This window comes from Microchirus variegatus (assembly GCF_963457635.1).
Source record: "Microchirus variegatus genome assembly, chromosome: 2".
NCBI classification, from domain to species: domain Eukaryota; kingdom Metazoa; phylum Chordata; class Actinopteri; order Pleuronectiformes; family Soleidae; genus Microchirus; species Microchirus variegatus.
This window is the reverse complement of record NC_139803.1, coordinates 3,868,962-3,883,821: the sequence shown is the minus strand read 5'-3', so window position 1 is coordinate 3,883,821 and position 14,860 is coordinate 3,868,962. Positions and strand designations below refer to the sequence as shown.

The following is a 14,860-nucleotide window of genomic DNA, read 5'->3' as shown; positions in this document are numbered from 1 at the left end:
TTTGGTCAAATTTTGGACGACATGCTATAGTATGACTTTTTGGTCAAATTTTGGACGACATGCTATAGTATGACTTTTTGGTCAAATTTTGGACGACATGCTATAGTATGACTTTTTGGTCAAATTTTGGACAACATGCTATAGTATGACTTTTTAGTCAAATGTTGGATGACATACTAAAGTATGACTTTTTGGTCAAATGTTGGACGACATACTTAAGTATGACTTTTAGGTCAAATGTTGGACGACATACTAAAGTATGACTTTTGGTCAAATGTTGGACGACATGCTATAGTATGACTTTTTGGTCAAATTTTGGACAACATACTAAAGTATGACTTTTTGGTCAAATGTTGGACGACATACTTAAGTATGACTTTTAGGTCAAATGTTGGACGACATACTAAAGTATGACTTTTGGTCAAATGTTGGACAACATGCTATAGTATGACTTTTTGGTCAAATTTTGGACAACATACTAAAGTATGACTTTTTGGTCAAATGTTGGGCGACATACTTAAGTATGACTTTTAGGTCAAATGTTGGACGACATACTAAAGTATGACTTTTGGTCAAATGTTGGACGACATGCTATAGTATGACTTTTTGGTCAAATTTTAGACGACTTATTATAGTATGACATTTTGGTCAAATTTTGGAGGACATACTATAGTATGACTTTTTTGTCAAATTTTAGGTGTGAGGCTTTTACGTTGGTAGTTTTTGCACTTCCCCGAGTAGAGAAACGTGTAGGAGTGAACGTCCTGTACCTGTGTTTTACCTGTATTCACCTGACTAGTATTTATATAAAAGCTACCACTTGGTACACCATCCTATTTGTGGTCCTGGTCATTGCCCAAGTTACCACAATCTGGTTGCAAACACAAAAGCAGAAACACACGAAAACATTAACTCACAACGCAAACACAAATCACACAACGCAAACGCAAGAGCAGAAAACACAAAAATATTAACTCACAACACAAAAGCAGAAAATACGAACACACATTGTTTTGTGTTGTGTGATTTGTGTTTCCGTTTTGAGTAAATGTTTTTGTGTTTTTGATTTGTGTTGTGTTTTGTGATTTGCGATTTGTGTTTTTGCACCTCAGGGCCACCGTATCGAACAGCCATACATCAGAAACCTGAACTATCCCTTGAAAGGTTGAAGTAATTGCTGTGTTGAGTGTACATGTATGTGTATGTGTGTATATGTGTGACAGAGAGAAAGTCACTGTGTGTGTGTGTGTGTGTGTAGGAGAGAGAGTGTGTGTGTGACAAAGCAAACTTGGAAGTTTTAATGAGACTTCCTGAGGGATTAGAACTCGGATGAGTCGGGATTGTAATCTGTCCAGGGTGAGCATGAGTCATGACTCTCACTACTGCATGCGCTGCCTTGTTGTCCAGGGTGTTTTGTTGTAATCCCTGCACTTCCTCTGTCCTCTGTCCTCTGTCCTCTGTCCGCCCATCTTTCACGACCAGCTCATTTCGTCTGCTCGTTGCCCCCCCAACAATCTCCAATCACTCCATCTTTCCGTCCTTCCTCCACCTGAAACACTTTCTTTTTACGTTCTACTCTTGTGTTTCATTGGGTTTTTTTTGTACTGCACATCTGAGACCCCGTGTCTCTATTATCTCCCACATTTCTGTCAAGCCTTTGCACACCATCACTGCCCTCCAACTACTCGTCTCTTCATTATTTGTCAGAGTGCAGCCCTCTGTGGTCACCGACTCCTTCTCAAAACCTCTTTTTATATTTTCTTCTGTCATTCTTCCCCCATGGGCTGCTTTACCCTCTTTTTTCACCTCCTCTGTCAGTGCTTTTAAACCCTGTCTCTTTTTTACTTTCTTTCTTATTCAACCCTTCAGCATTGCAGGTGTTCAGAGGATGTGTTTTGAAATCATTATTAAGTGGTTTACAGTATGACGCTACGCATTATTTGCCAGATCATAATCCAACTCAGAAAAAAGTAGGGTGTTGGACGGATCAGGCACTGAGCATGAAGAAAGATTTAAAGCTGCACTAAGAAACTTTTGCTGTTGTTATTGATGTGAGCAGAAAACATTTAAAGGTGCATTATGTAATAAATCTAAAGCAACTGGCCATTAAATCCTCCTAATATGTCACAGAGACTCAGGAATAATGTTCATATAACAAACTGAACTCACCAACAACAACAGTACAGACAAAATATTTGCATACATTTTTTTTTTTTGCAGACTGCAAATCATATTTATGTTTTGAATTCATGTTTTGGTGTCATGTGGCGCCACCTACCGCCGTCTACCAATCATTGCAGTCAGTAGAGTCTCAGCTGCCGAGCAACCACGGGTTGCCAGTTATGTCAGAAAACGCAACCTAAAAGACCTCGGTATTTTGAATTTGAATGTAGTAACCGTTTTTGGCCACATCCTTACATATGGCACCTTTATCATTATTTGTTTGCTGTGTCCTTCTGTAGCAGACGAAGCGGAGAGAGAGGAGGCGGGACTTTTGCTACAAGTAAAGAGACGCTTGTTTTGTTCTCTCGCGTTTGTCCTTACAGGCTCCGGTAGAAACATGGCGTCTCGCTGCTAACAGTGGCTATGCAACCACGGTCCGTGGTCATGTTATTTAACATGACTTTTTGAAACACTACGAAAATGAAACAAAAACTATTATACAGCGACTAGACAATGCAGGAGCACATAATATGTATAAAAAAGTGGATTTTGGGTTATATAAACCCATAAATACTACACAGTGTACCTTTAAAAGTTACACACTTAATCTTTAAGAAAACACAATATTTGCAAAAACCTTTCAGATTAACGTCTGCGTTGCACATTGTGCATGAATGATGAATGTACGGTGAATATACATCACAAATACAAATGCCACAACACAAATACAGCATGTATTTGTGTTGTGGCTTTTGTATTTGTGTTGTGGCTTTTGTGTTTGTGTGTTGTGGCTTTTGTGTTTGTTTTATGGCTTTTGTGTTTGTGTTGTGGCTTTTGTGTTTGTGTTGTGGCTTTTGTGTTTGTGTTGTGGCTTTTGTGTTTGTGTTGTGGCTTTTGTGTTTGTTTTATGGCTTTTGTGTTTGTGTGTTGTGGCTTTTGTGTTTGTTTTATGGCTTTTGTGTTTGTGTTGTGGCTTTTGTGTTTGTTTTGTGGCTTTTGTGTTTGTCGTGGCTTTTGTGTTTGTTTTATGGCTTTTGTGTTTGCGACGTGGCTTATGTGTTTGTGTTGTGGCTTTTGTATTTGTGTTGTGGCTTCTGTGTTTGTGTCGTGGCTTTTGTGTTTGTGTTGTGGCTTTTGTGTTTGTGTTGTGGCTTTTGTATTTGTGTCGTGGCTTTTGTGTATGTGTCGTGGCTTATGTGTTTGTGTTGTGGCTTCTGTGTGTGTGATGTGGCTTTTGTGTTTGTGTTGTGGCTTTTGTGTTTGTGTTGTGGCTTTTGTGTTTGCGTTGTGGCTTTTGTGTTTGCGTTGTGGCTTTTGTGTTTGTGTTGTGGCTTTTGTGTTTGTGTTTGTGTTGTGACCATTCCCATTATGGCAACTTAGAGATGTATTCTGTTGCACACAGTGTTATAAGAACTGCAACCTCACAAGCTCTGGTTCCCCACAAGCACACCTCTCCTGGGCATATACCGAAGAGAACAGGGCAAACAGCACTGACAGTGACATAGCACAATTCACGCAACAATATATCTCATATGTCCTCTTGTTTGCTCAAGCGAGGTGCCAATACCTCCGCTGGATGATCCAGACATTCTCCTCCTCGTAAGTAAAATGTGTCTCACGTGTCTTCAATTTTCTCCCACAGCAGTTTGTCGTCTGTGAATGACAAACTCCAGAAACTCAACTTCTAGAATGTATGTTTAAAAACAACCAAAGGCTATAGCATGCCTATATTTTCACCTCTCTGATTTTGACCAGTTCGACCACAGCTGGCAGCGCTGTGACGATGTTATGGTGGTCGGGTGCCTTGCTCAGGGGGCACCGCAGCCTCCAGGCATGAGCCCAATTACTCTCCATTTTGGCCGTGGTCTGCTCAAGTGTATATGTTTCCTTGCACAGTTCAGTCGATCTACAGTTATAACTCCACTGTGCCATTTAATTGGACTACTATACTTGTCCTCGTGCACAAGCACCATCGGGTAATCAATGTATTGAATGAAGTGTGTCCGACACCACTACACTCAGTGGATATATTCCCCCTTTCAGCTTGTTAGTATCAGTCTTTTTCCGGTTGACCTACTATGTCGCAAAAAAACTAACACAACTGACAAAAATGTATCTGGCAGCTAGATGTTACTGTGTTGCCCAGTGTAACTAAAATATAACCGCACCGCACAGCTTTTACACAGATTTACAGCGAGTTGTTTTTTTTTCAAAACAAGTTCTTTTTAGATCTGTAGTGACATATAAATAAAATTAAATGGGTTTTTAATAATTTGGTACCTAAGAAATCTCAAATGGCACAGATGGTGCCAAACTGTGCCAAAAGCGAGAGAACGCCTAGACATCTCTTTACTAAAACCTCTGTAATTTTACTCTGCTTCACTTCAACAGCATCAGACTTTGCACAGCTCATGTTCACATGTTGTTACATGACCTCCATGTGTTTTTAAGCTCCTGCTGCATATTTTAAAGGTGATATTTGCTTTAAAAGGCAATATTTTTTTAAGGCGAGAGAAAAAAATCCTTTATTTATGCTGTGTTCCATGTACATTTACTCTGACACAGTGGCATCTACAGTGAAACTTACACCTCTGGTGGAATCTCACAAGTGGTATCTGTATTTTGATACCAAGATAAAGCACAGCCACCGCTAAATCCCATAACTAGTCGCCAAACACTCTTGGTAACTTCTGCAGACATGGACTGTAGAACGGCTCTGCATCTTTGGGTGACAGCTTACCAGAAAAAAGGCTGCTTTATAGAAAACCAGAAAGAGACTGGATATAGCAATATATATAATACTTTGTATATGCATAAAATCAAGTCTCTTCATTAGTTATAATTATTTCCAAGTCAAAGGGGCCGGAAGCTGTGGAACATTTGTAGAACATTTTAGGGCAAGGCGTCGAGGCCGATATCCACTTCTGTTGTGGATATCAGTCACTAGTGTCATTCAATGCGTTTACATGCAAGTTAAAAGTCAGATTTAAAGGGACACTGCGTAATATTTATGGGTTTATATGACCCCAAAATCCACTTTTTTATACATATTATGTGCTCCTGCATTGTCTAGCTGTATAATAGTTTTTGTTTCAAAGACAATGATTTCGTTGTCTTAATTCTTCATGTAAACAAGTTAAGCCCAATTTATACTTCTGCGTAAAGTGCTCTGCGTAGGTTACGCAGAGTCCTCTGCGTCGTCTCCGACTGCATGAAAGATTTTTATCATTATTATAATATTTTCGTTCGTTTCTTTTTTCTGTGACGTTTTTAAAACATAAAGTGATTTCTCCCTCTTTCTTCTCTCTCTCGTTCCTCCCACCAGGCCCAGGAACATTCAGTGGTCCAAGATCAACGACACCTTACCCGAGAGAGCGGAGATTTCTGGCCCCACCTTCCAGATTTCCCGTCTCAGCCAGTCGCACAACGGGACGTACCTGTGCCAGGCCCAGAACAACTATGGTCGTGCTGCCGATCATTACACCCTCTTGGTGTATGGTGAGTCCCCATGACAAAACAGTTCTAATTTTGTGAGTGTTTGTCCTTCTAACTCAGGGGTTCTCAAAGTTTTGATGCCTGAGGGCCAATTTAGGAACCCGACATTGGACTGAGGGCCGCCAAAGGAAAAGAAAAAAAAAAAACTGAAAGGAATCCCATTTGTAATGACTATGGCGTCCAAAATTTGACAATATTTTTGAAAAAAAAATTTGGTCCAAAATTTGACAAAAACGTCATACTATACTATGTCAACCCAAATTTGACAATTAAAAAAAAAATTGGTCCAAAATTTGACAAAAATGACATGTATGCTGTCCCAAATTTGAAAAAAAAAATTCACATAATACTTCGGTCAAAAATTTGACAAAAACGTAATACTATTCTATATCGTTCAAAATTTTAAAATTTTGGGGGGGAACAGTTTTTGGCCCAAAATTTGACAAAAACTTTGTACAATACTATGTCGTCACAAATTTAACAATTTTTTTCCCAAAAGAATTTGCTCCAAAATTTGAAAAAAATTACATATATGGCGTCCCAAATGTGACATTTTTTTTTGTAAAAAAAATTTTGTCCAAAATTTAACAAAAATGTCATACTATACTATGTCGTCCACACACTTTTACACTTATTGGTCTGTATCCAGTAATGTCCAATAAACATTTAATAGCTTAGTAGCTCCTGGATTAAAACAACTGTAATTCATTGCGGGGCCGCCAGAAATGTTTCTGCGGGCCGCCATTGGCCCGTGGGCCGCACTTTGAGAACCAATGTTCTAACTGATATCAAAATAGTAGTTTCTTGAAAATCTTTTTTGAACCACTAAGTCAAAGATACGGCAGATACAGTACAGGTCAAAACAAACACTGGGTGGAAATTCATCGAGGTTACATCATCTGGCTTAGGACAAAAGGAAAGAGGTGAGAATATATACACACCTGGGAGGGAAAAGCAACTGGATGCAGGTGAAGCACATTAGCACTGGGCAGGTAATCCCACAGGCGGGAGAGCAGACAAATGGTCCGTTCAAATTTGCAGTTGGAACTTGGAACCGAACTCGTATTTCCAACGTGGAAACTTGGAGAAAACTCACGACCCTGACCTGGGATTCCAAACTTTTTTGCCACCAATTTTGAACCACAGACATTTTGCTCCAGTGTTTGTGTGTGTGCAAAATACCACGGATAGCTTTAGTGACTGGTATTGCTAACGATGGCTAGTCCAGTGTGCGAAATAGCCATTAATAATCGGGGGGGGGGTCCCCATCTCCCATCTCCCATCTCCCATCTCCCAATCTCCCAATCTCCCAATCTCCCATTCAATATTCATTGATTTCAAAGCTTAAATATTTATTGAACCACACAACACTCAACTTTAAATATAATTAAAAAAAAAAAAAAACCAGCCAGAAATACATTAGTAACAAGCAAAATATAATAATAATTATAGTAAATTAAAATAATGATAGCAAAATAAACAATAAATAGCCAATCTACTTGCACTTTCTAAGGTGTTTTTCTAGCATGGAACTTTACATACACGCCACGGCGTGCGGTGCATTAATAGTTTTTCTTTCGATTATAACGTTTTTATGATCGTGAGAAGCCAAAATTTGTGAAAAGCCTGTATTTCGCACAGTGGGCTAGTCCGAGATAATGTGTTTTGCATCCGTGTTTGTTTCCCAAGTGAGTGGGTATCAAAATAAAACAGGAAGATGAAACTGATGAGATACATTGGAATCACAAGAGCACCTTAAGAGCAGGAGCTGAACGTGACAAATGAGCCCCTTTCTTCATGTCTAGTCTTGTTATTTTTCAGCCAATGTTCACTCACTTGTTTGTTTCGTGACTTGTGTTTTGATTATTTTTTTAATCAATCGATCGATCTTTTAAAGTTGACACATTCTTTCCATCTTCCCGGGTTTCTTCAGAGTCTATAGCACCGGGCGACGGATCCGTTACGTCTTGATTCTCGTCTCGTTTGTCTTTCAGCTTTTCTTGTTATTTTTTGCCTGATTTGGTAAACGGCAGGAAACCTCTGCTGAACCTCACATGCGATCGAGTCTTCAGCAGAGGGGTATTGATTCCACAAGAAGACGGCCACTGTGCTCTGATACAAGTCACCGACAGCATTATTCAGACTAGCTCTTGCAAAGAACTGATTCATCATGCCCTAAGCCCCCACCCACTCCTTCCAACCGAGGAATACACAATAACTTAATTCTCCGAGTGCAATAAATAGATATAGATATTTTGACAATGAAATGAATTTCATATACATACAATCTGCTCCACGAGAGACAAAAGGCAACACACTGCGGACTCTTCTAATGTTGAATCTGCTGGAATTTTCAAATGCGAAATGGTACCAGTTAGCAATAAAAAGGATGGCAGAACATCTGTTGCATTTAAAATGCAGGTAAATCAACTTTGATTGTCCTCCGAGCAGAGGCAGAAGACGCAGGTTAAAGAGATTTCAGCAATCTTCTACGATCATTGTAAATCACGCCGCGTCACGTGGATGAAAATAAACCTGGTTTGAGAATTCAAGTATGATGTATGCTGACGCCGAGCAAATCAACTTGATCGTTATGCACCAGCGGTAGAACAATAGGAGATGAATTGTGGTCTGGTAGTCGTTCTGTTTATGTGTGAGAGCGATATATATATATATCCAAAGAGGAAGTGGTGGATCCCACATACCCACATTCTGTTTACCTTTTAACTGTTACGCTGATAAATAATGGGCCATTCCACATTACATTTTCATTGGCTAGTCAGTAGATGTCGCAGCGTGCACGCTGTGAGATCGTCATTGTACGTTTTCTGAATCGTCGTCTTTAGTGACGGGATCGGCAGTTCATTTGAGTGTACTGAATCACTTGAATCAGTTCATTAAAAGGATTGGTTCAAAAGATTCGTTCACCGAATCGTTCAGTGCTAAGCAGGAGCCCAGTGCCCTGCTACGTGACTCGCCTCAGTACGCGGTACAGGGCAGTGCAGTACGTTCGCGCCGCGGGTCACAGAGTGAGTGACAGCGCGGACGAGATTCATGTCCTCAGCCACAGTTCACCAGCTCTTTGTGTGTCAGTTCGTTCGCGAGATTCACGTCCACAGCCACAGTTCACCAGCTCTCAGTTCGTTCGCCGGATTCGCGTCCACAGCCACAGTTCACCAGCTCTGTTCGTTCGCGAGATTCACGTCCACAGCCACAGTTCACCAGCTCTCTGTTCTTTCGCGAGATTCACGTCCACAGCGACAGTTCACCAGCTCTCAGTTCGTTCGCGAGATTCGCGTCCACAGCCACAGTTCACCAGCTCTGTTCGTTCGCGAGATTCACATCCACAGCCACAGTTCACCAGCTCTCAGTTCGTTCGCGAGATTCGCGTCCACAGCCACAGTTCACCAGCTCTCAGTTCGTTCGCGAGATTCACGTCCACAGCGACAGTTCACCAGCTCTCAGTTCGTTCGCGAGATTCACGTCCACAGTTTACCAGCTCTCAGTTCGTTCGCGAGATTCACGTCCACAGCGACAGTTCACCAGCTCTCAGTTCGTTCGCGAGATTCACGTCCACAGCCACAGTTCACCATCTCTCAGTTTGTTCGCGAGATTCAGGTCCACAGCGACAGTTCACCAGCTCTCAGTTCGTTCGTGAGATTCACGTCCACAGCGACAGTTCACCAGCTCTCAGTTCGTTCGCGAGATTCACGTCCACAGCGTCAGTTCACCAGCTCTCAGTTCGTTCGCGAGATTCGCGTCCACAGCCACAGTTCACCAGCTCTCAGTTCGTTCGCGAGATTCGCGTCCACAGCCACAGTTCACCAGCTCTCAGTTCGTTCGCGAGATTCGCGTCCACAGCCACAGTTCACCAGCTCTCAGTTCGTTCGCGAGATTCAGGTCCACAGCGACAGTTCACCAGCTCTCAGTTCGTTCGCGAGATTCACGTCCACAGCCACAGTTCACCCGCTCTCAGTTCGTTCGCGAGATTCACGTCCACAGCGACAGTTCACCAGCTCTCAGTTCGTTCGCGAGATTCGCGTCCACATAGTCAGTTCACCAGCTCTCAGTTCGTTCGCGAGATTCGCGTCCACAGCCACAGTTCACCAGCTCTCAGTTCGTTCGCGAGATTCGGGTCCACAGCCACAGTTCACCAGCTCTCAGTTCGTTCGCGAGATTCGCGTCCACAGCTACAGTTCACCAGTTCTCTGTGTGTCAGTTCGTTCGCGGAATCATGACTGAGTCAGCGCGTTTGCGACGTTTGCCGAAGATTCACGAGTGAGTGACGGCGTCGGCGAACGACTTCACGAGTGATTCACAGAACGCGGCAGTTCCACTCCTGGCCGCCACGCTCGCTGCTGAGCTCAACTGAACTGAGAAAGGAACGAATCAGTTCATGAAGGGATCCCAGTCAGTTCGTTCACTCAAATGATTCGTACTTTTCGAACGAATCAGTCCTGACCGACCCAACACTACCTGTCTTTGAACCTCTCTCGTGGATCAACCTAGAACCACTGTTTAGGAGGCACAATCAAAGAAACCATCACAATAGTTTCACATCGGGAATCTTTCCTCCAAGACAGAGCAAAATTGTAGTGTACTGTTGTCAGATTTTCCACAATGTCGCTCCTAGATACAAACTGCCGGTGCTAATGAAGTTTTGACCCAGATAGATGGGACGACGATGATGGCATACTGTTCAGGAAATGTGACCGAGAAAAAAGTCAGCATTCTGTCTGAGTTTGAAGCATTAGAGCACGTTTTTTTGATGCGTGCTAATTCCGTCTAACCTACACGTACAATCAGAAGTGTGTAGACGAGTGAACTTCCGTCAAAACTGTGAAACTTGAACACAGGGAAAAGCTAAAACTGCAAAGCTGGCTCTTCATCAGATATCTTCCACAGCATCAGAAACCCTTTTTGTGCTTTGCCTTTGCACACAAACTCGTGCTACGCAGCAGTTTTTTTTTTGAGCCTTTTGATCTACACGCCTCCTGCTGGCAGCTCCTGTCATTGCGTCATAGCGCCCGATTTGGAGATCAGAGGGGAAAACGGATTCAATTTTACACAACATTTTGCTTTTTAGTTATCGCCCCCCCCCCCTCGTCTTTCCATCGCACATGTTCTCACACGACGGACAATCGCGCTCTTGTACAGGCGCGCCTGGCATCGTTCGGCACACATAATGGCTTTTTCTTTCCAGGGTGGCAGCAGTGGCATGTTGAAAGGTGACATCCACGCCCACTCCTCCTCTAAATGTCTCTTTTTCTCTATACTAGAAGGTTAGATATGTCAGGGGTTTGATGTGCGTTGCCACCTCCTAGTAGAAAAATGTCCTGTCTTTTCCCCTCTTCTTCAGCTCCCCTTCATTCGTTTGCTGGCATTTCCTCTTTTCCCACATTTCATCATTTGTCTTCTTTGTGCTGTTTTCCTCCGCGCCGGTCGTTAATGTGATGTATTGCACATTGTTTTTTTTGTGTTTTTTTTCTTATCCTCTCCAATTTCTATTTCGGAAGAAAACGGAAAGTCGGGGCCAAGTTTTTAAAGGAGGGAATTCTTTTTTTCGCCTTTAACCCGAAATCCATAAAAGAGCAGAAATCCACATAACCAACATAAGCTGAGCTCAGAGCCTCTGCTCTGCTGTGCGCCACAGATTTCCCAGCAATCAGCGTTTAAATCCTCGTCGTGTAGCCCTGTATCAGGAGTGGTTTGCTCCAGTACATTTAGAAAGAAAATGCACTCACCCACTGGGCAGAATGTTTCACACCCTTATCTCAAAGAGCTCAGAGTTGTCGATGCAGCCCATCGTCTTAATCTGTAGATAACTGAAAGCTGCTCTTGATTTTCCTGTATGTCCTAAATGATGAGGTCCAGTGTGTTTTAAATTGAATGTAATAGCAGCGCGTGTGCTTGTTTTGTCTGAAAAGCACTTTAAAATAAAAACTACTTTGGTTTTGGTCGCCCCTAAAATAAGCCTTTAATATGTACTTAAAGGCGCCATATGTAAGAATGTGGCCAAAAACAGTTACTACGTTCAAATTCAAAACACCGAGGTCTTTTAGGTTTCGTTTTCTTTCGACGTAACTGGCAACCCGTGGGTGCTCGGCATCGGAGACTCTACTGACTGCAATGATTGGTAGACGGCTGTAGGTGGCGCCACATGACAAAACATGATTTGCAGTCTGTAAAATATTTTTTTTTTGTCTGTACTGTTGTTGTTGGTGAGTTCAGTTTGTTATATGAACATTATTCCTGAGTCTCTGTGACATATTAGGGAGGATTTTACGGCCAGTTGCTTTAGATTTATTACATAACGCGCCTTTAAGTGAAGGGCTTTGCTGGTGTTTTGCATTTTGAAGCAGGAGCTAATTGCAAAAAAACGAAGAAATGACATGATTTTTTTTCTATGGCAAGGCCACATAATATTAATATTAACGTTATTGTCTGTAACTTCACCAGTCCCTCACTGGGCAAACATAATATAATATAATAACACTTTATAATTTACTGGGTAATTACCCAGTACTTTGGCCATTGTTCTTACCTTCTAATTACAGGTTAATACCAAGTAACACATTTCTGTTACCATATATTTACTGGGTAAATAGCTAGTAATTGGGGGCTGTAGCTACCTGCTTATTACCAGCTTATAACCCAATAATACACTAAAATTCACCATATATGGCTAGCGTCCATGTTGTATTTACATATTGATTTGTTGTTTCAGTATCACTTCTCTGCAATGGACATTTTTTCATCTTCTTATAAAATAGAAAATATGTTGTATATTATATCATATATTGACTTTGGAGAAAGAAGAAAAGATAACGCTTCATCTCACTTGTGCTTTTTGTCTTGAGCCTTTTTTTTGTTTTTATTCCCCATGAGTTTATTTTCTTTTTATCTCCTCCCTTCCATTTCTTCTCCTCGATATGTGTCTTATATTTTACTGCCTTCCTGTCTTTTGCACCGTCTCCTTTTTCCAATTCCTCACCCGCTCTTTTACTCCTCCCACACCACCCCCTTTCAAACGTCTCTCACCTTGCCAAAATGCTTGCCGTCCGTTCTCAGTTCAGCTGCAGTTCAGTCGCTTAACCCCGGCGAGGGCTTTGCTCTCTGAGGAAAGAGGCACAGAGAGAGTTGTGAACTGAATGGAAGGATGGATGGAAGGATGGAGGGAGGGAAGGAGGGGGGAAGGGAAGGGAAGGGGGGAATGAAAGTGTGATGGAGGTCGAGTGCAGGTTAACATTCAGTACCACGGCCTGTCAGATAAACGGGAACGTCAGTTTAGTTTGCTCCCAGCCTTCCCAGAGGGAATAGGAAGGTGCACTCAGGGAGGGAAATGAGTGTAAGTGTGTGTGTGTGGGGGGGGGGGGGGTGAGTGTGTGTGTGTGTTCTTGTACTTGCGGCATACTGAGGACCAGTGAGGGTTTTTAACCAACAAAGTGATGTCAGTTTTACGAAGTGAGGACATTTTGGCCGGTCCTCTCTTTGTTTTCATTGAAATCACTTCCTTAGGTTGCTATAACATGCTATACTCAATTTGTCAAAAAAAAAATTAAAAAAAATTTGGAGGACATAGTATCGTATGACGTTTTTGTCAAATTTTGAACCAAAAAATTTCGGGTCAAATTTTTTTTGTCAAAGATTTTTTTCAAATTTTGGACGACATAGTATAGTATGACGTTTTTTTTCAAATTTTGGACCAACAATTTTGGGTACATTTTTTTTTCTTCAAATTTTGGACGACATAGTATAGTTTGACGTTTTTGTCAAATTTTGGACCAAAAAGTTTGGGTCAAATTTTTTTTTTCAAATTTTGGAAGACATAGTATAGTATGATGTTTTCGTCAAATTTTGAACCAACAATTTTGAGTCAAATTTTTTTTGTCAAAGATTATTTTCACATTTTGGACGACATAGTATAGTATGACGTTTTTGTCAAATTTTGGTACAAAAATAAAAAAAAAAATAAAAAAATCTAAAAAGTTTTCCAGCCCTTTTTGCTCTGGGGCTCCACCTGCAGACATTTTGTGTTACTGCAACCAGTAGTTCTTTGTAGATGTCATTCATGAAGTAGATATTTGTAATTGTGTTGATTTATAAAGTGGAAATGCTGGTCCTCAGTATGCAGCAAGTACAAGAGTGTGTGTGTGTGTGTGTGTGTGTGTGTGTGTGTGTGTGTGTGTGTGTGTGTGTGTGTTAAAGGATGCGTCAGCAGAAAATAAACCATTTTATTGGAGGTGCAGAAAAACTACCACGTCTCTCTCTCTCTCGTCAGCCCCTCCCCTCTGTGAAAGCCATCATCAGGGTCTGTGCGCCGAGCGCAAACGTGCAAACATGGCTGCCAGTTTGATTCAGTATTTTTTTTTTTTAAAGGTTTTTTTTCCCTTTATGTGGTGAAGGAGAAGAGAGAGGGAGGGAGGGAGGGAGGGAGGAGGAGAGGCAGGGAACATAAAAAACGTGACGCACTGAAGCTGAGTTTCATTTGCCTGGTCACACACTGGTGTTTGTGTGTTTGTCGGCGTCTGCACGTTAATGCGACACAATTAACTTTCTGTGACATTGTCAAAGAAACTAATGATGTAAATGTGAGCAATTGTTTTGGACTATCGTCACATGCACACAAACACACACAAAAAAGCAGTGTGGTTTTGTTGGCTGTTTCATCTCGGCCACCATTGTTTAGAAGGAATTAGAATTACCCATGATGCATCTCCAGGCCACATCAACATCCGATTGCTATTCGATCTCCAACAACACCGTTGGCTGCACATGAAGACGCGCTATTCTACGAACTCGACTCGAACTTGTCTTTGACAATCGGAAAACCAACAAAACCAGAGTTAGCTGTGCTCGCTGACGGAGTTGCTGTGGATGGAGCGGAGACGCTTTGCAAACTCGTTGTTCACAACGCGTCTTTAACCACCTCCCGAAGCGGTTTGGCAGATCGGATAACAATCCGCAGGGCCGGCCCAAGCCTTCATGGGGAACCCAAGCAAAAGTTGGATTTTGAGGCCCTTTGTTAAAGCTTTGTTAAATTTTTTTTTAAAAGAGAAAAAAAAAAAGATCTTGAGTTTCCAAAAATATATAAAAAATTGGAAACTCGAGATTTCACTTTTTTTTTCTCATGTCATTTCGGGGGCTCCGTAAATATCAAAGTTAAAAAAAAAAAAAAAAAAAAACTTTAAGTCAAATAACA

General features: G+C 41.6%; 1 protein-coding gene across 1 annotated transcript in view; it reads left to right on the top strand.

The window, feature by feature from the left end:
- cadm4 (cell adhesion molecule 4) overlaps positions 1-14,860 on the top strand; it is an 88,739-nt gene that overhangs the window by 54,278 nt on the left and 19,601 nt on the right. The window contains exon 6 of the mRNA XM_083885893.1: positions 5,489-5,661. Within this exon, the coding sequence (XP_083742019.1) occupies positions 5,489-5,661 (173 nt within the window). The remainder of the gene's footprint in view (positions 1-5,488; positions 5,662-14,860) is intronic.